We start from the raw sequence: 20671 nt of genomic DNA on the forward strand, positions 1-20671 counted from the left end.
TTTTTGTTTGTTTAAGGCATTCCGTTTATAAGCTTCGGCTTCCTGGGTCATGCCTCCACGTATTAGTTTTCTTGTATCTATTGTTTTGTTTTCTTATTAAGTGATTACCCTTTGTGGAAATAAATGTTCGTTGAATTGAATTGTTCGTTGAATTGAATTGAATATACCCCACACAACAATCCTCGTTATTTGATTGGTGGAACGCGTGTCACATGTCATTAATTTTGTTGCCAAGTACTTACTGACGCTTCGCAGTAATCCCATTTGTTCAATAACATTGAGTAGTCCATGTTGCTTAAAAGAGGTTTGTAGCATTTTAATAGTGCAGGATATCAATTAGTTGTTTATTGTCAGAAAATGACAAGGATCATTTGTTCACAGAATATAAATACTTGGTAAAATCTGGCTTTTCCATGGCTATAGGAATAATCTATGGATAGATGGAAACCTGCTTTATGGCAGGAGGGATCCAATGTTGAGTTGTACATAGTTTTGCATGTGTGAAGCGTTCCCATTCTGCTCCCCTGCCCCAACACCTGGCGTCTACAGCGATGACTGGCCCTTTCCAGCCTCATTGTTGGCATCAACTTTCTCCTGATTTAAATGAAACAAATTAGATGGATTTAGGAAACCATGGTAAATCATATCTACAGGTTTTGGTGCATTGCAATGCATTGACATCTGGTTCAAACAGGCAATCTGGGTTGCACTGAACCAAATAGATTAAGAGAAATGCTAGGTTGACCCAAATTCATTCAATTAATTTATTGTCCATTAAATATGAAAATAGAAAATCTACATGTCTAAACATTGATAAAAGCTCACAAACAGAATGCTAAAAAAACAAATTTGGTTTCAGACAATTACATTTGTTTTGCCTTGTGATAAGATCGACGATTGAAACCAAGGCGCTCCAGCGTCGTTCCAAACAACTGCAACATGACTTCTAGCACGTCCAGTCGCTGTTTAAGACGTCAAACTTTTCATTTTCATGGACTTAACTCAATAATTTGGTTTGGTGGGACTCTTAAGAGGTCCTAACTGAACCGGTGTAAAACTCTCATGGTTTGGCGAGACTCTAGAGATCTTATCTGAACCGGGCGTGAAACCCTTTGAATCAAGATATAACCTCCAGCATTGTTGGTAAATAGACATTGCAATAAAAGAGCGTGTGAGTAAGATTTGATTAATAATGTACAGCCACATGTTAATAAAGATCTCAATAGTTCTATATAATTCCTTATAAACTCACCTCATCGGTCTGCTGGTTCTCTGATGAGTTCACGACTGCATCTGTACTTTGGTTACCAGCATTGCGGTTTCTCTTATCATAGGCAAAGCATCCACCAAGCATAGAGCAGAGCACGCTTAAAACCAGTAGGACAATCCACACAATCCGTAATGTTTGTACAGTATCTACCGGTGGATCTGTGTATAGTACAAGGGAAGTGGTTCATTTCTTGTTTAAAATAGTTTTGGTTCAAACTTAAGATCTTCCTTTTGTTAACCATTTCAAACCAATCCAAAATATATTCCTCACATTTGTTTGCAGCTTTGTATGCCTTCTAAAGCTTCACCATTGGATCAAATGTTTTAGTATTGGCTATCTTATGAATATGTAGGAATATTAAAGAGAGGGATATTCCATCTGAAATTTTGGGCAGCATTTTGGTTGTGAGTGATTTACAGCTAGAAGGGAAAACTCTTATGAACAAGTATTACCTGTTGTTGGATCTTGAGTCAGCCGAGGGTCCTTACTTGGATATTGATCACTATTGCATACAACACCAGCATTCCAGTTACTATAGCATGGATAATACTCAGCCTCTGTCCGCTGATAACCACAGTCAATCAAGTTGTCTTCCCAGCCGCGGCAATCCATTGTTTGAAAGAGGACTTCATGCTGGCCGTTGTCATATAAGCCTCTTATCAGAGCAAAGGCAGCAGACTTGAATCCGAGCTGTCTGCAGACGATGTCCGAGTCAGTCAGGTCCCAATCGATTATGCAGATAGTGCCCCAAACTCCCCCATACAAGACTTCCACCTGGCCCTGATTGGGGTAAGGTCCTCCAGTCAGGCGTACATCATAAGCTAAGATTGAAAAACAGAGTTTTCTTTATAATTATAAAGTGATTTTAACCACTGTGAATGGGAAGCCTGATGAAACCTGTAAACAAGGGTGTTTGCAATGAACCAATGACCTCTATTCTTCCACAATAAGTTTTCTGAGACATTCAGGAGTTATACAAAAATCACCTTATTAAAAGATTGTTTGGAAACTAAATAAGACTCACAATCTGACTTTGGTGGTGTGTCACACACTGCAAGAGCAAACCGATTTCCACAGCTACCTCCCTCTCCTAGCACAACGCTACAGTCTTCAAGTCGACTCTCATTACCTAAGCAGTTTATACTTGACTCCCATACTGGTACCTTTGGGTCATTCTTAGTGTGCCATGCCAGCTGATGTAAAACCCCTGCATATCCTAGCTCACGACACATCACCTGGGCAGACGATTGATCCCATCCATCTTGACGACAGACCACACCCCACTGACCATCATGAAAGATCTGAAGTTGGCCGTATGTGTTGGTCGGACCCCCAGTCAAACGCGAATCACCTTCTTTGGCTGTAGGAATCATACATCAATACAATCTTTAATACCTACTTAAAAGCTTGCAGAAAGTCCTTAAATTGATGTCACTGACAAGCTTGCAACAAGTTGCCAAAGTAGAGCTAATCAATAAAGCTACACAAAAATACTGTCAAGTACAACTTCCAGTTCTAGGTTCAGTAAACAACACTTGAAGCATAATGAAACCCTTTCTAGAAACCCCTCCCTCGAGATCACTCACACACTAGCCTCATAGAAACCCCTCCCAGAGGTAGCTCCAATGGGCCCCATTCCACAAGACCCCTCCAAAAAAAACCTCTCAATCCACCCCTCCTAAATACCCCTCCCAGAAACCTCTTCCCGAGAACATCCCCTCAGACCCCTTCCTTAGACTCCTCTTAGAGGCCCCTTAAAGACACCTCTCCTAGAGGATGGCTATCTATAAGGGGTCATTGGAAAGGTCACTTGATTTACCATCTATCCAACTGCTGCACTGGAGAGCAGCATTCTCAACCATACAAGGAGTGGATCTCAAACTCCTGTTACAATCTTCCAGGCTCTGTTGATGCTCCATACAGTTATAGATATCCCCAAACTTCTCTAGAGCATCATTCCCTCCAAAACTCCCTCCTGGGAGAGTGGTTGTAGGTGGGGGCATTCCAAGCTGTCGACACATTGCTTGAGCCACTTCCAACCCCAGATCATCAGCACACATTGTCTTCCATAGGCCCTTGTCAAATATTTCAACACGTCCTTCGGTTCTCTCAGTCCCATTAACCAAGCGGACTTGTTGCTCTTCACCTGTTTGTAAAAATTCATAAAATTCAGAGTGATGAGGATGGAGCAACTATGGTAAGGACACATCTACACAAAACATAGAGTTACTTTATGTTTGAACTAGCCCCCGACACTATGCCGTCAGTATGACTGGCAGCTCTTGTATTAGTTGGAATGTCTCTTATCTTAAAGGAAAGTGTACCTTCGGTTTTTTGTGAGCTCTAATCTCACTTAAAAATACACACAAAACTGTACATTTACAATAAAACAAACCTGTGACAACATCCTCGCTCTGTCAAACTTCCGGATTCCTTTTGTTCAAAAATGTTCCCAGTTTAAACGGGTAGACACACTCACACACATACCTACCTTGTTCTAACCCATCACAGTGAACTCCGATGTCCATGCTATGGTCACAAGTGGTGGTTGGAGGACTTATATCTAAAACTGAACAGTCGTGCGAGAAAAACAACCAATCTTCATATCTGCGACAGTTTGAAATTGGACCTTTTCCTTCACCATAGCGAGACTTGCCAGTCCAGGTAGCTGGACGATAGTTCAATTTTCGGCAAACAATTTTGGCCAACTTGTAGTTCCAGTCTTCAGCGCAGAAAGTAGCCCAATCTTTAACCTCACTGATGTAGACTTCTGCACGGCCATGGAATATGTCGGGACCGTCCACAAGTCTCAGATCTCCATTTCTTACTAATGCATCTGGTCAAATGTGAGTAAAATTTGAACAATTTAACATAGTTTTTAAAATAAATAAAAGAGAACAGGAGTAACTTTTAAGTTACAGGAGTAACTTTTCAGTTACTGTTAAAACAGTTAATACTATTGGTTTAACCTTGATAGCGATGTGTGTAAGCAGTCTATACCTTCCCTAAGAATTTGAACTGCCTCTAGCTACAGGGCAACTTAGTGGTCTAGTTGGTAAGAAATCTGCTCTACAATTGCAAAGGTCTTAGTGCATTTATCATTAAAAAAAAAGCAATTAAATGCATGTTGTCAGGACTCATTAAGATTTTCTCATTTTGATTCTGGTCTTATAAAAACAATTCTTGTCTGGTATATGTTTTGAGCAAAAAGCCAGGCCTGTGGTGATGAGGGTTTTTCCCCAAAATTTTGAACCATGGTGTGTACACACTTAATTTAGAATGAATTGTTTTCAGCGTCTCCTTTTCCCCCAAAAAATGAGTCATACAAGTAAAACACCATGTTTGTCTTTGACAAATCCTTGAAAACAGACAGTCAGCAATTGCAAAAATGACCTTGGAAAAAGATTCACCAACTGTAAATATGGGAGCTATTTTTACAGAATAAAGGATGTGAAGCTTGCAGCTTTTTATTTCTACAATCTCAGTTGCATTATACATGTATTAAGTGAAGGGGAAACAGAAATTAGACGGCCAAAGAAAGATATTTTTATACTCACTACAATGCAAGCTGGACACCGGGAAATCCGGGTGTCCGTTTGAGCAGGTGACTCCAAGATTGGCTGAAGTTAGGCAAAACGCATCACTGCGATAACACTGCCTGATGTTCTCTTCATTCCCATTGCAGTTCAAAATGAACTTCTTGGTTACTGTCCCCTCAGCATATAATGATCCCACCGACTCAGCAAAGAGAAAACCTAACTGGTGACAAACGACAGTAGCTTCTTCCAAATGAAACTCATCGGTGCAGAGGACTCCCCACTCCCCTTTAAACATCATCTCGACACGACCTTCGGCACTGCTGCTTCCGTTTACCAGTCGAAGATTAGACATGTCAGCTGTGTTCACAACCAAAACAAAATCAAGTAGAGTTAATCAGCCTCGAGTCTTCTTCATCTATAATATCTCTGTTGCCGATGATGACCACACTTAAAGGTAGAGTCATACAGTCCTCCTGTACAACTTAAGGGCATTTTGTATACATATAGTTTTCTCTTTTTGAAAGCACTGAGTAAAAGAGTGTTTATTACACATAGACTGTTTATTACACGTCAAAGTAAGGTTAACAAAACTGTAACAAATAATGATTACCTTCCTGCACTGATCCACACCGAACCGCTGCATTTTGAACGAGACACGATGGATTTGGAATCCATGTACAGTTTTGGAGGCAATTCTCTCGCCCAGTACATGTGACGCTATTCTGCAGGGTCTCTTCATTCCCACCAAATGTCCCACCTGGTAGTACAGTATCTGACGAGGGGTCTGGCAGGCCTAGCTGTCGACATGTTGCCTTAACCTCTTCTATACCCCAGTCGTCTGCACAAAGAGATTTCCAAGTATTTTGATGGAAGGATTCTACTCGTCCTTCTGCCACAGTGGATCCATTGACAATGCGAATTTCTTCCTCAACACCTGCATTTAAAAAAAATTGTCAGGTAAGTCCGAAAACATCTCCCAATGCAGTCCACAAACATCCCATTATAGCACTAACATACATTACGCGCAAGTTAAAAATCGTCAAAAGTATCTGACATTTGACACTATTGGTAATTGTCAAAGACCAGTCTTCTCACTTGGTGTACCTCAACATGCATAAAATAACACACTTGTGAAAATTTGCGCTAAATTGGTCGCCGAAGTTGCGAGATAATAATGAAAGAAAACAAAGTGTGCTTTCGAGACCTCAAAATCTAATTCTGAGAAGTTAAAAATCAAATTCGTGGAAAATTACTTCTTTCTCAAAAACTATGTCACTTCAGAGGGAGCCCTTTCTCACAATGTTTTATAGTATCAACCTCTCTCTATTACTCGTTACCGAGTAAGGTTTTATGCTAATATAATTTGTTGGAGTAATTACCAATAGTGTCCACTGCCTTTAAAGGAGAACACGCTTTGTAAACACTCTCAAAAGAATTTCTTTTTTAAACATCCGTTTAAACATCTTTGGCCTTCAGACTTTGTTGACATAAATATTTCAAATCAACTGGTTCATTTTGGATAGATTGACCTTGGTGAGGTTGAAGTTCAAGTGTGGTTCTATAGTGTGGTTCTATAGGAGAGATGATCTTTAGGTTAATAAGTTTAACACCTTACCTGGCTCGGTGCCGCTACACACGACATTGATGGTGCGATTGCAATCTGCTAAGAATTCAAATTCATCGACAGGCACACAAAAGGCGTATTCCAGTGAGCCGGATATACTACATCCAGTGATAGGACCAGCTATAGTCTCATTGTACTCCATCAAAGTTGTCATTGTTGCTGGAAGATACCCGAGGTCTTTACAAACTACCTCAGCCTTTTCAAAGTTCCATTCCTCCAAGGAACACATCGATGCCCAATAACCGATTCTCCTAGGGGAGAAGACTTCTACACGACCTTCATATGGAGTCGCTCCACCAGCAAGTCGAAAAATATTACTGTCAATATCTGTGGAGTAATGTGGAGTAGTCATGGCAGAGAAAGAGTAGTCAATGTTATGCAAAGCATAAAAGACAACCAAATGCCATCCCTTCTTTTGACTTCCTTCATTCATGTCCACATTGTGGTTGTGGATTGATAGTCATGTGAAGGTGCATTAGCAAAGTATGCCCATAACAACAGCCGCAGCCATAACCAACAATATTTTACACAGTATGTTCTTTTTTTCAGCCGTTAAAGGCAGGGTATACATTCACCTTTGGTTTAACCAATTCAAAAATGAATGGCATTAAAATACCCTGACTTGGTAAGAAGCAGCGCAGCTATTAATAATGTAAAACATTTTGAGAAAAGTTTCTCTTCAAAGAAATGTGTTAAATCTGATACGTGCAACGTTTCTCAGATTGTGTTCAGACCATAACATGGTTACTTAAGAAACCAACAGGAAGCATGAACCCCTAACACAGTGCAGTGCTAACATTATATTGGCACAGAAAACAAATTAAACAGAAAGGAGGGTTTACTCACCGGGAGCTGGGGTAGTCACTGGAACTGCCGTGTTGGTGCAAACAATACCAACATCAGAATATCCTCGACATCTTACATCTTGAAAGACATAGTAACATTCAGAGAGTTTGTCTTCATTCCCGTTACAGTTCATCATTTCAACAACTTTCTTAGACCCCTCTCCAAACTCTCTGATAGCTTCTACATACCCATAGCCTAACTGGCGACAGGCTACCCTCGCTTCCTCAATTTCAAAATCCTCACTGCAAATGGTTCCCCACTCGCCTCGTAACATCACTTCAAGACGGCCTTCAGAGGGTATTGAGCCATTCACCAGGCGAATGTCCAGTTCCCTGCCTGTATCAATTAAGAAGATGAAATGATGAATTGAGCACTAGTCATGCTAGTGTAATCCCCTCCGTCAAAGTAACTGTTGTTACACACATAGTGATTTAAGGCTATTCAGACAAGTTCAGAAGAATTGTACATCTCCTCCCCAAAAGTAATTGTTTTGTGCATAGTGCTTATAGGATGTTCAGACAAATAGCAGGAGACAAAATGAATAAAAGGAATTCGCTCCGGGATCTGGTAAGTTTTTGTCCTTTATCTTCAAAAATATTTTCTTAATGGTGTTTTGAGTGTTCATTAGACATTGAGGATTAAATTTGTGCTCTTTGAATTTGTGTCATGATTTTTGAAAGTCGTAAAAATGGGGCAAATCTGATGACTAGCTGTCAAAATTAAACGTGTTGGACCAGGATGACGTTTGCCACGAGAGAGAATCTTGTTAACCCTTCGGCCTGGCGTCCGTCGGGAGGCGGGTTACGTAATCGCAACTACACTCACCCAAACATGTACTGGAGAAAGCCAACATAGTCAAGACTGCAAGGGGAAACAAAGCCCCGCCCATTTTTAACTTTTGTATCTTGAGAGACAAGAAGACTGAGTCCTTTGTTGTTTCAAACCAACTGTAGTAGACACATTGGTTATTAAGGCCCTGTAGAAAAAACAAAAAAATCATTACTTTTTTAAATTTCCTTCAGAACAATAATTGCCAGTTCTCACTCTGACCAGAATCTTATAAACGTTGGGAGCTGCATTATTTCACAAAAATGACGGATTGTGAGGAACATTGACGACCAAAACCCACCGTAGAAGAATGTTTGCTGCAATGGAATATGAATCTGTTGAAATTAGTGGCTTCTTGCAGGTAGAGGTATTGAGGCAAGATTTTAGTTATGAAGCTTTGAAAGAAACAAACTTCCACCCCAGAAATGGACCCTGATAGTAAGTGATAGAGTATCTATAGTGATATCCAGCGATATCCAGGACGTCACAGACACAGTGGTTGGTACGAAAATGCAAGGCCCCCAGGGCTAACTTAGTAATCTATACTATTAAAAGCGTAACCCGCGCCATCTTGGATTGAAAATTAGAAGGTCCAGTGGCATGGCATCCTTGTGGAAATCAACACGGTTAAGTGTGTTGAATTCAATACGTTTGTGTGGTTTCAGACGTCGGGTTGCAAGTCTACAAAACCCTGACCCAAACTCCCACTTACAAGTCATCTTATTGGAGAAAGTTTGGGCAGTGACCGTGTGTCAACCACTGGTCGATGTTGTTACCAGACTTCCTAGAAATCTTTCTGACAGGCGACTCATTGGACAGTGTTTCGCAGATGGTTCTCCGGATTGGTTCACTCATTGCCTCTTGCCTGCCCACCCGCCATTCGATCCGCCCTTTTTGGTCGGGTTACTTTCATGTTGTACTAAGCATGGTTCTCCGAATTGGTTCATTCATTGCCGCGCAGGGTCGAAAGGGTCGAAGAGGCTGGGTGCCAGGACAAAATCGAAACAAATTTCACAAATTTGCATTGAATGAATGAAGTAACTCACAGATTGATGTTTCGCAGGCGACCATGTGTCAACCACTGGTCGATGTTGTTATCAGACTTCCTAGAAATCCTTCTGACAGGTGACTCATTTGTTGAAAAGATTAAATGGAGAATATTTCTAACAAAGCATTCACTTCCAATGAAAGTGTCCCTATTTTGTCAATGTCTTTGTTCGGGGGTGCCAGTCAGAAGCCATACAACCGTTAACTGCCATGTAGCCAGGGATCACACCCAAATTACGATACAACCTGGGAAGCAGCAGCTAGGGGATCACCTTAAGGGGATGCGACCTTTTGTTTCAGATATCAATATAAACCACAAGGGAAACTGACTGGGTACATTTGTAATGATTTTGGGGGTTGAACAAAGAAATGACTAGAGTGGGATTCGAACCAACGACCTCCGGATTAACGTGCAGAAAATTAAGGAGTGAGGACGAATTTATCGTTTTTATTTAGTTTGTACGATATAGGGTTCCAGAGATATGGGATGTATAGAGGTTTGTTCCTAGAGCAGCGTGAACATGAACGCGGTCAGAAATTGTGTCGTTTGTCGTTAAAATTTCGCGAGATGCAATAAGCCCAAAGTGACAATAAACAAAACACTTTTTTGACGTTCACGTTTAGTGCTCCCGTAACGTGCAGCCTATTGACCAGAAAGTTTACGAGACCAATTCAGATGAGAATAAACTAAAAATAGGCCTACGCTCTAACCCCCCCCCCCCCCCCCTGAAACAAAAACAAAAAAAAACAGTAGATAAATTAGATTTGTGGCACACAGCATGTTCCGAAAACTCGCTTTACTTATACTGCTGTAGCAACGCTATGTATCGTGGGACATGAAAATGTCATTTTTTGACGATGTTTTTTAAAAAGGAAATGCAAGCATTATGAATGTATATTGAGTGTGTGGGGAAAGTTTTGGTAGTGTAGTACAAAAGAAACTTTAGTTATTGCTGGCTAACGGTCAGTTTCACCTATCAACGCTGATTTGAAAAACGTGTAGCGTTAAGGAGGCCCAAAATATTAGACCCCTATAAGGCTCACGGGGAGCCTTATAGTTTCTAGAAGTATGCATACGGTACGTCGTCTAACCTGAAACGAGGTGGGCGCAGCCACTGCAAGTAGTGGCGGACGTGCGAAATAGCTTCATTTTGGGTTAGAATTATGACGCCATGCATAAATATTGAGAGAGGCGTATAACACCCTCACCCACATTACATTTCGAAATATTTGTGTAAAGGATTTTCATCATCTAGCGGGGGGAGTAACTATAGAATGCAGGGCCACTTTCGGCGACAGGTTTTTTATGCAGTTTGATGCGAGGTGACGAGTGGGAAGTAATGGCAAAGTAGCCAGCAAAACAAGTACTTCCATTATTAGAGAGCGGTATTTCCAAAGGGGAATAATAATAATAGGGGCTTACCTGACTACTACTACTACTCTAGAACTGAAGCTGAGCTACGTATATTACCAGCTTAGGCATAATGCAATCCTTACTCTATGATGAAATGAAGTGTAGTACTATAGTAGAGGGCGCTTATTTGCAGAGGTAACGGTCGAGAGCAGTGAGAAGAGATGGGAGATTGATGAGGAAAGTGGTGGATGCGCGGATGCGCAGATGCGAAGTGGGTAGGTAATGGTGGGTTGGGGTGTAGTGAGAAGAGATGGGTGGCTGGATGACTGGTTGCGCGGATGCGAAGTGGGCAGCCAAGGAAGGGATCTTCCATGTAGAGTGTCATGGCCGAGTGGTTAAGAGCATCGAATTCAAGTTCTGGTGCATTTTCACCGGAGTGTGGGTTCGAATCCCGGTCGTGACACTTGTGTCCTTGAGCAAGATACTTTACTATAATTGCTTCTCTTTACCCACGGGAATAAATGGGTACCTGCGAGGGTAGAGGTTGATATTGTGAATGAAAAAGCCTTTGGAGCGATATAAAATGTTGCCCAGGTTGTTTACTCCCAAGGGAGCTGAGAAACATTAAAAAGGGATGTTATTGGCCCTATGACCAGGGCACTAATGTAAAGCGCTTAGAGAATTAAGTGTTAGTTATTAGGCGCTATATAAATCGAAAGTTATTATTATCATTATTATCGTAGAGGGCGGTATTTTCAATGGGGAATCATATATAAGTTGTAACTGTGGTTGGGGTGTAGTGAGAAGAGATGTGAGTCTGGATGGCTGGATGCGCAGATGCGCGGATGCGAAGTGGGTAGGTAACGGTGGGTTGAGGTGTAGTGAGAAGAGATGGGTGGCTGGATGACTGGATGCGCGGATGTGAAGTGGGCAGGCCAAGGAAGGGATCTTCCATTATCTTAGAGGGCGGTATTTTAAATGGGGAACAATATATAAGTTGTAACTGTGGGTGGGGTGTAGTGAGAAGAGATGCGAGTCTGGATGGCTGGATGCGCGGATGCGAAGTGGGCAGCCAAGGAAGGGAACTTCCATTAACTTAGAGGGCGGTATTTTCAATGGGGAATAATGTAATAATAGAGGTAACGGTGGGTGGGGTGTAGTGAGAAAAGATGGGAGCCTGGATGACTGGATGCGCGGATGCGTGGATGCGAAGTGGGCAGGCAAAGAAGGGAATTTCAATAATAGAGGGATGGGGAACATTTGCATAGCGGCAATGATATTAAGTAAAATGGAAATCGGGCTTTCTTCCCCTTTTTTTTTTAAAAATAATCCTTGAATGGGGAACATTTGCAGAGCAGCAATGATATTAAGTAAATGGAATTCTGGCTTTCTTTCCCTTTTTTAAAATAATCCTTGAATGGGGAACATTTGCATAGCGGAAATGATATTAAGTAAATGGAATTCGGGCTTTCTTTCCCTTTTTAAAATAATCCTTGAATGGGGAACATTTGCATAGCGGCAATGATATTAAGTAAATGGAATTCGGGCTTTTTTTCCCTTTTTAAAATAATCCTTGAATGGGGAACATTTGCATAGCGGCAATGATATTAAGTAAATGGAATTCGGGCTTTCTTTCCCTTTTTAAAATAATCCTTGAATGGGGAACATTTGCATAGCGGCAATAAATATTAAGTAAATGGAAATCAGGCTTTCTTTCCCTTTTTTACATAATCCTTGAATGGGGAACATTTGCATAGCGGCAATGATATTAAGTAAATGGAATTCACGCTTTTTTTCCCTTTGTAAAATAATCCTTGAATGGGGAACATTTGCATAGCGGCAAAAAAAAAAGTAAATAGAATTCGGGCTTTCTTTCCCTTTTTAAAATAATTCTTCAATGGGGAACGTTTGCATAGTGGCAATAAATATTAAGTAAATGGAATTCGGGCTTTCTTTCCCTTTTTAAAATAATCCTTGAATGGGGAACCTTTGCATAGCGGCAATATATATTAAGTAAATGGAATTCTGGCTTTCTTTCCCTTTTTAAAATAATCCTTGAATGGGGAACATTTGCATAGCGGCAATGATATTAAGTAAATGGAATTCAGGCTTTCTTTCCCTTTTTAAAATAATCCTTGAATGGGGAACCTTTGCATAGCGGCAAAAAAAAGTAAATGGAATTCGGGCTTTCTTTCCCTTTTAAAAATAATCCTTGAATGGGGAACCTTTGCATAGCGGCAATATATATTAAGTAAATGGAATTCGGGCTTTCTTTCCCTTTTTTAAATAATCCTTGCATGGGGAACATTTGCATAGCGACAATGATATTAAGTAAATGGAATTCAGGCTTTCTTTCCCTTTTTAAAATAATCCTTGAATGGGGAACCTTTGCATAGCGGCAAAAAAAAGTAAATGGAATTCGGGCTTTCTTTCCCTTTTAAAAATAATCCTTGAATGGGGAACCTTTGCATAGCGGCAATATATATTAAGTAAATGGAATTCGGGCTTTCTTTCCCTTTTTAAAATAATCCTTGAATGGGGAACATTTGCATAGCGGCAATGATATTAAGTAAATGGAATTCGGGCTTTTTTTCCCTTTTTAAAATAATCCTTGAATGGGGAACATTTGCATAGCGGCAATATATTAAGTAAATGGAATTCGGGCTTTCTTTCCCTTTTTAAAATAATCCTTGAATGGGGAACATTTGCATAGCGGCAATGATATTAAGTAAATGGAATTCGGGCTTTCTTTCCCTTTTTAAAATAATCCTTGAATGGGGAACATTTGCATAGCGGCAATAAATATTAAGTAAATGGAATTCAGGCTTTCTTTCCCTTTTTTACATAATCCTTGAATGGGGAACATTTGCATAGCGGCAATGATATTAAGTAAATGGAATTCACGCTTTTTTTCCCTTTGTAAAATAATCCTTGAATGGGGAACATTTGCATAGCGGCAAAAAAAAAAGTAAATAGAATTCGGGCTTTCTTTCCCTTTTTAAAATAGTTCTTCAATGGGGAACGTTTGCATAGTGGCAATAAATATTAAGTAAATGGAATTCGGGCTTTCTTTCCCTTTTTAAAATAATCCTTGAATGGGGAACCTTTGCATAGCGGCAATATATATTAAATAAATGGAATTCGGGCTTTCTTTCCCTTTTTAAAATAATCCTTGAATGGGGAACCTTTGCATAGTGGTAATAAATATTAAGAAAATGGAATTTGGGCTTTCTTTCCCTTTTTAAAATAATTCTTGAATGGGGAACATTTGCATAGAGGCAATAAATATTAAGTAAATGGAATTCGGGCTTTCTTTCCCTTTTTTAAATAATCCTTGAATGGGGAACAATTCCATAGTGGTAATGAATTTGAAGTAAATGGAATTCGGGCTTTCTTGCCCTTTTTAAAATAATCCTTGAATTGGGAACATTTGCATAGCGGCAATAAATATTAAGTAAATGGAATTCGGGCTTTCTTTCCCTTTTTAAAATAATCCTTGAATGGGGAACATTTGCATAGCGGCATTAAATATTAAGTAAATGGAATTCGAGCTTTCTTTCCCTTTTAAAAATAATCCTTGGATGGGAACATTTGCATAGCGGCAATGATATTAAGTAAATGGAATTCGGGCTTTCTTTCCCTTTTTAAAATAATCCTTGAATGTGGAACATTTGCATAGCGGCAATAAATATTAAGCTGTCATGATAGGCTAGCTGGGCACCAACGCAGCCTTGTGGTAAGACCACTAGAGGGCGCTGATATAGATACGTCACTACTCTGACCGGCCATCCACGCAGCCTTGGATGCGTTGACATAATAGTGGATTGGCCCTGTATAGACCACTAGAGGGCGCGGATATAGATACGTCATTATCCACGCAGCCTTGGATGAGTTTTGTGACCGGGCATCCACGCAGCCTTGGATGCGATGAGTGGAGTGGCCCTGTATTCTATAGTTGTACCTAGCGGGGTGCCGCGCAAAGCGCGGCATCACGCTAGTTATTACTATTTATCGAATCACTGACTCAGTCTGTAGCCTTGGTAGGACGTCAGGCTAACCATGGAGCTAACTCACTCTACTCACACTGACATGACAATGAACTATTGACATTCCATCCATGTCTGTCGGGTTCCATTATTGTAGCACTACAGTACAGTCCACTAGCATTAGCAACTTTCCCATGTAATTTTAAAGTCTTTTTGACAAAAAGCACAACGTCAAAGTTGTCAAATTACATTTCGAAAGAGGGGACGATTTTTCTTGTTCAAGTCTTATGATAGTTTACATGTAGTTACCCACCTTTAAACACTCCACTCCACTCAAAATTATGGGATTCCTTGCTCTTGTGACACTCAGTATTAATTCGTGTTGCTTTCACGTCGTACACACAACATAACAGACGTCAGCTCATCACTGCTCTCCACCCATATAAACAAAGTACACGAGGTTACGATCTGTAGCTACACAATAGAGGGCGCCCTTTGTGTCTCCTGACTTTGATTCGGTTCTCGTTCCCGAAGTAGGCCTACATCTCATTGTTGACCCTACCCTTTGATCAAACAAAAGATCATCTAGAATACCATTCAATCAATCTTGACTTACTTTGTAAGTATTTACTTACCCACGTAGTTTTGTTCCACATCGGTGCTTATCAGACCCTCCTCTAATTCGAACCCGTCACCCTCAATGGTTACCGTAACGTCTTCGTTCTCCTCTAGCTCCGCAATGGTGTCCATGACGTGACCCAGGGATGCTGTCTTGAGTGGGTTCACTTCCCACCTCCTTTCTGTCGGCAACTTTTTTGTATTGCGTGATTCCGCCCTCAGATAATCCTCTTGTTTAATTCGTTTCTCCCTCAACAAGTTCAAGTTCATCAAAAAATATTTTGCCAGAAACGGCTGACCCTCCCCCCCCCCCCCCCCCCTACGAAACTACCTTCGAAGACACCGTCATGTCCTGCCCCCTGATATAGTAATTAAAAAGCATAGAGGACCTCGGCATATTATTATACGGGCATCAGAATGCCGGGCTTGTTGACTTTCTTGGAGACCCTGAGGTCATTCAATGCACAGACTTATCTAAAGCTTGCCGAATGGTTGATTACAATCTCCCCCAACCATCAAGTCATTCTCATCTCACCGTCGTTCCTGCTCAAGTAGTAGTCAGCTTCCTTTTCAATTGATGAGACCACTCCCCTTGGGTGATGAGCTCCCACACTCTGATTCTCCTCTTGCATCGCTTCCTAATGATGGGAGTGTCTAACGGTCCCAACTCTTGGTACACGGGTGTCTCGTTTATTGGATGGATCGGGCAAGCTGCAGGACTGAGCGTTTGAAACTCACTGTTACAAGTTATGGTTAGGAAAGATGTTTTAAAAGTGAAATGTAATGATCCACAAACATGCCTCGGCGAAAATTCACATTACTAATTTCTATGGGATCGTAAAGACAATAGTGTTTGAAGACTCATATGATGCAACTAATGTGATCCTTTAACAGTAGTTGCCGGTGCCTTCAAGTTGCCTGTAAAAAGTTTCCTCGTGTGACAAGGCAACTAACAGTTTCCACGTGCCTTACTGTGCAATAATGCGACCACTGATGAAGAACTTAACATTAATTTTGTGGGTTGGTACTAGCTGTCTCAGCAGCAGCTGGACTGCTGCCTTGCTGGTCATAGTCAAGCTAAAACTATAGCAGACCAACGGAATTGTGTCAGTATGAGCTCGGTGGGTAATTGCAACTCACCACGTCTTTGTGATCAACTTAAATTAATAATCAGTATTTTTTCTACCCACACCCGGGGTGTCGTGGCCGAGCGGTTAAGAGCTCCGAATTCAAGCTCTGTTAAGTCTGTTCAGCAGAGTGTGAGGTTCGAATCCTGAGCAAGACACTTAACTATTATTGCTTCTCTCCACCCAGGGGCAAATGTGTACCTGTAAGGGCAGAGATGGTTCTTGTGATTGACTTAGCCGAGTAGCGCACTTGTTGCACGAGGCTGTATACTCCCCAGGGAGCTGAGATGGTTTAGACCAGGGGTAATAATTTGAAGCGCTTTTCTGTAAAAAAGCGCTATATAAAAACTTACTATTAGTATTATTTATTTACCCGCCCACTACTCTTTCCAACTAATATTAAAAGATCTGACAGTCACCCCAAACAAAGATTGTACGGCTCTGAGTCTATTAAATGAAGCCTGCCCTCTGCTGCCGGCGACCAAAATTGGCAGTGGATGTGTACGAAACGACATCAACGACGACGTGCATTGTGTGTGTGTGATGTGGATGGGGGATCGATAAGAAAATAACTGTACACTACGCATACGAGCGATGTACCGTGTACCACACAAATCGCTGGCTAATTCTACCTCCTCCATGTACAGACTGACTGATCGTCGTGAGTAAAACGCCTCCAAAATGCGTCCGTTTTAGGATATTTCTCAGCAAGGTAAGCCGTCAATTTGTGTAGCATAACCGACTACCTTATGGTATTTCCTATTCCTTTTCATGATTATGTACAGTTTTTGTTGCGGTGGAGCAAGCGTTTTCAATATTCCGTTTTTGTTTTGTTTGTTTTTTTACTTTTTGTGTAAAATTTTAGTCTTGTACCTAGACGTACATCACTGCTACAGTGCTGTTATAATGTAGGGTGCACCGGACTAAATTAACCCCCATAAAAGGCCACAGCAATAAAACAATAAAACCACTACATCATCTGCACCACATGATACATGCATTAGTGCAATCAACATGACTAATTAGGGAATAACAGTGCAAGTACCCGGTCTTCACTGCGTGGTAATGACCTTGGTTGGTGGCTGGCGCTGTTAACGGACCGAGCCGGAGGTCCGTTAACAGCGCCAGCCACCAACCAAGGTCATTACCACGCAGTGAAGACCGGGTACGAATACTGTTATTCCCATTAATAAATACCTTTTTTAGCGAATTCAACTAGTGTTATTCACTACCGCGTGAGGGCGCTGTTTGCCGCGTAGTCACTTTTTGTTAATGGGGAAACTGTGACCACCTGAACGTGCACAACGGTATAGGGAGATTGGTGGTGCGGAGGGATATAGATTTAACCAATGTAGATCGTTTCATTCATAAAAATAAACAGAACTACTTTCAAGATGGAGTTTTTCTCTTTCGATTGATATGTTATTTGGCGTCCGTTTTGCTTGCCGTGTTTGTGAAAAACTTACCTCAAAATCACAACAAATCTTGCTTTCTCCACTAAAATTGATTGAGAGCTGTAAGTAATTATCCACTTATGGCCCCATAATGCCCAAATGAACCGAAAATGACAGTTAGATGAGTATTTAATTATGTTATTACTTTTTAAATTAAAACTGTAAGTTATCGCGCTTTTTCGCGCTTTCTTGTCAAACTTGTATGATACGGCCTCAATTCTAAAGGAAATCGGCCGTTGTGTGCCACAGCGAAAACATTGCGCTGGTTCCAAGCCGCACTGTCACTCATTTTGTTGTATGGGTGCTGGTACTCACGGGTAAACGTAAACAAACGTGTAGGCCTATATTTTCCCATGGGGTTTGTTGAATTGTAATTGAAAGATGAAGAACGTTCTCATGATTTTTAAACTTATTTTTAAGAGGATTTTTATGTTATTTTGGCATGAAAAACCTAGGCATTGTAGTATATTAAATTTTGAAAAAATTTTCCCCTAAAAAAAATCATTTTAATAACCATAAATTTCACTGTACAGTGTAGTACTAGTTGCTTCATTGCTTTTAAAACGAAACCACAAAGCTTGGCTCTCTAACTTGCCTAAAAAAAACACCAAAACTTGTAGCTTTCATTCAATCTGCACAACAGATACAATGTCACTGGATTGGATAGCTCCAACATTTATTATTCCATTTTGTGCGATTCAGCCCAATATGTTGGCTTGTTTATGAAGAGAACTCTGCTGGATGCTGGAGCTTATTTTCCAACAATAGACAGACATCTTTGACGTCATTGAAACGCCTAATTTGTGACAGTTGAGGCGTGAGGTTCAAACCAGAAAACGGCGTACTTGAATTACTTCAAGGTACGTTTCATCAAAAAATTTCAAAAGTAAACTTTTGCCAAACTGTTACACATACTCTGTATAAATAATATTTAATAATAATAATAATAATAATAATAATAATAATAATAATAATAATAATAATAATAATAATAATAATAATAATAATAATAATAATATAAAAATATTGAGTGGCTCAGAGTGGAATGGGAGGAATATTATCGCAAGGTAAAATTTGGACTGGAAATGGAATATCCAAATTTTATCGAGCGATAATATTCCTTCAATTCCATGAATTAAAGCCACTCAATATTTGTTTTATATAACTGACGTATATAGATCCTTGTCATTTGATGTATTTTAAAAGTATAACATTATGAAAAATTACACAAATTACTGACAACCCAAAATCATATAGCGCCGCGTACAATGCACAAATCGGATCACAACCTTTTGCACAGGTGCTCCTTTGCTTTAGCAGCGGCGCGGCGACGCTGTACTGCTCAAAAACATTGGGAACAAGGATGATCCTAACTGTTGAATGGGAAATGCTATTCCCCATGGGCGAATAGGTCTTTTTGAGCGCTGGTGCGGATAGGAGTAACAGTGAATGTCACGTGAAGTAAGTTCCACCAATCAAATGACATGGATCTGTATGTCAGTTACATAAAGGTAAATATTGTTATTGTATGAAACATTTATTTTATATTTCTTTTGTGAAGTGATTTTTTCACTTTTTTTAATACTATTTTTGTAGTGTATTTATTTTAGTGTAAACATTCTGTCTTTTATTATTACATTATCATTTTTAAACAAACCATAATTCCATGGATTAAGGATTTCCTATGGGGAAACCTTACAAGGTTTCATTCAGCCCTGCTTCCATGGGTAGGGCACTGTGTTGTTACATGTACCACTTATCACTTACCCTTGGCAGGGATGTGCTGACAAAAAGCGCCGATTAAAGTCCCAAAGTGACTACTTTAATGCATGCGCTTTATTAACTTTCATGAGCTTGTATGGCGCTTGTAGGATGCTTAGTACATGTACACTACGTATGCAAAATGCAAAGTATTTTGATTCGGTTTCATTTCACGTGAAACATGTTTTTATAACTGTCACCCTACATGAATTGCATCATCACAAGATCAAAGAATATTGAGAAAGGACCAATTTGCTCTTTTATTTGATGCGTCTTTTGAGTGGTCATCCACAGGTCTGATTAAAATGAGTCAGATTCTGACACATTTTAATGAACCAATTCCAGGGAGCAAGGCATGCTGGGAGAACATGACCCCTGGGAACAAGGTTGGGTTCATTCACCTATTGTATCTTTAGATTTTCATTGCCAAATCTATAGTACCTGTAATTAAGATGTTGGTTTTATGATTAATAATGAATAGTTTGCTCAGCAATGATGCTGGCAGTACAAGGACGAAACGATCTATCTCACCTTGGCTCGATATGGAAGCTTGTGGTTGTTGTACCTCACTGTGTAGTTCTGCATCAGTTGGTATCAATATATATTTTTCATGTCTGTCAGACAATGTAACACCATTCAATCGAGCCCGATTTTACACCCTTGAGTAGGATGATTTCCCAGGCACTCTGAAAACCCCTTTCCTAACCCCAAAGGAACACCCTCATGTGACATATTGACGTCATGATCTGAAATATAATCCTTGCGTACCGTCATCTTCTCGGCTACCCATCACCCTAGGTCATCACAGGGACTTCACACCAAACTCAGCCTTTGGTCACGCTTGATATAAGGTGAATTTCCCCTCAGCTCAAGTACCCTGATATCCTAGCTCATGCAGTCATCAAATGAAAGCTGTTCATTTGTATTTTAAACTGAATATTTTAAAATTAATTTGAATGCCTCAATGGGTAGTATCTTGAGCAAAAACAAGTTCATGTTCAGATGTAATCTTAAATGAGTCTGATAAAATAACTCTCATTTCTATTGGATGAAGTATACTAAATACACACAAATTCATATGAAATCAATCTTCTTATACATTTTAGAGTGCTTGTTCAAATAAAAACAGTTTAATGTGGGTGAACCAGTTTCAGGAATTTTTTTTCTCATCTTGATTCTGGTCTTGTTTAAAACAATTCTTGTCCAGTAAATATTTG

At 40.1% G+C, this 20671-nt stretch overlaps 2 protein-coding genes across 10 annotated transcripts in view; one reads left to right on the plus strand and one right to left on the minus strand.

Annotated features, from left to right (window-relative positions):
- On the minus strand, positions 1-14923 carry LOC139935423 (scavenger receptor cysteine-rich domain-containing protein DMBT1-like). The gene is made up of 12 exons (XM_071930018.1): positions 14808-14923; positions 8105-8255; positions 7280-7615; positions 6425-6760; positions 5420-5743; positions 4828-5166; positions 3762-4106; positions 3090-3416; positions 2295-2630; positions 1723-2091; positions 1253-1428; positions 1-594 (listed from the first exon to the last, which is right to left on the minus strand). The coding sequence occupies exons 2-12, from the start codon at positions 8166-8168 to the stop codon at positions 544-546; spliced, it is 3003 nt and encodes a 1000-aa protein (XP_071786119.1). The 5' UTR covers positions 8169-8255; positions 14808-14923; the 3' UTR covers positions 1-543.
- A 1850-nt stretch (positions 14924-16773) lies between these two features.
- Positions 16774-20671, plus strand: part of LOC139935429 (CMP-N-acetylneuraminate-beta-1,4-galactoside alpha-2,3-sialyltransferase-like) — a 51604-nt gene continuing 47706 nt past the window's right edge. For 3 of the 9 annotated variants that reach the window (XM_071930032.1, XM_071930030.1, XM_071930031.1), the window contains exon 1: positions 16775-16951. The gene's annotated coding sequence lies outside the window, so the exon portion shown is untranslated. Of the gene's footprint in view, positions 16952-18395; positions 18554-20671 lie in introns of all 9 variants that reach the window. The other 6 variants (XM_071930026.1, XM_071930029.1, XM_071930033.1 and 3 more) reach the window with 4 other exon arrangements.

This window comes from Asterias amurensis, chromosome 3 (assembly GCF_032118995.1).
Source record: "Asterias amurensis chromosome 3, ASM3211899v1".
Classification (NCBI taxonomy): Eukaryota; Metazoa; Echinodermata; class Asteroidea; order Forcipulatida; family Asteriidae; genus Asterias; species Asterias amurensis.

Coding starts and splice junctions, on each gene's coding strand:
- LOC139935423 (XM_071930018.1), bottom strand. CDS start 8,168: ATGGGCGGGGCTTTGTTTCCCCTTGCAGTCTTGACTATGTTGGCTTTC. Junction 7,616..8,104: donor TTTCTCCAGTACATGTTTGG/GTGAGTGTAGTT, acceptor TAATTGATACAG/GCAGGGAACTGGACATTCGC. Junction 4,107..4,827: donor GGTGTCCAGCTTGCATTGTA/GTGAGTATAAAA, acceptor ACATTTGACCAG/ATGCATTAGTAAGAAATGGA.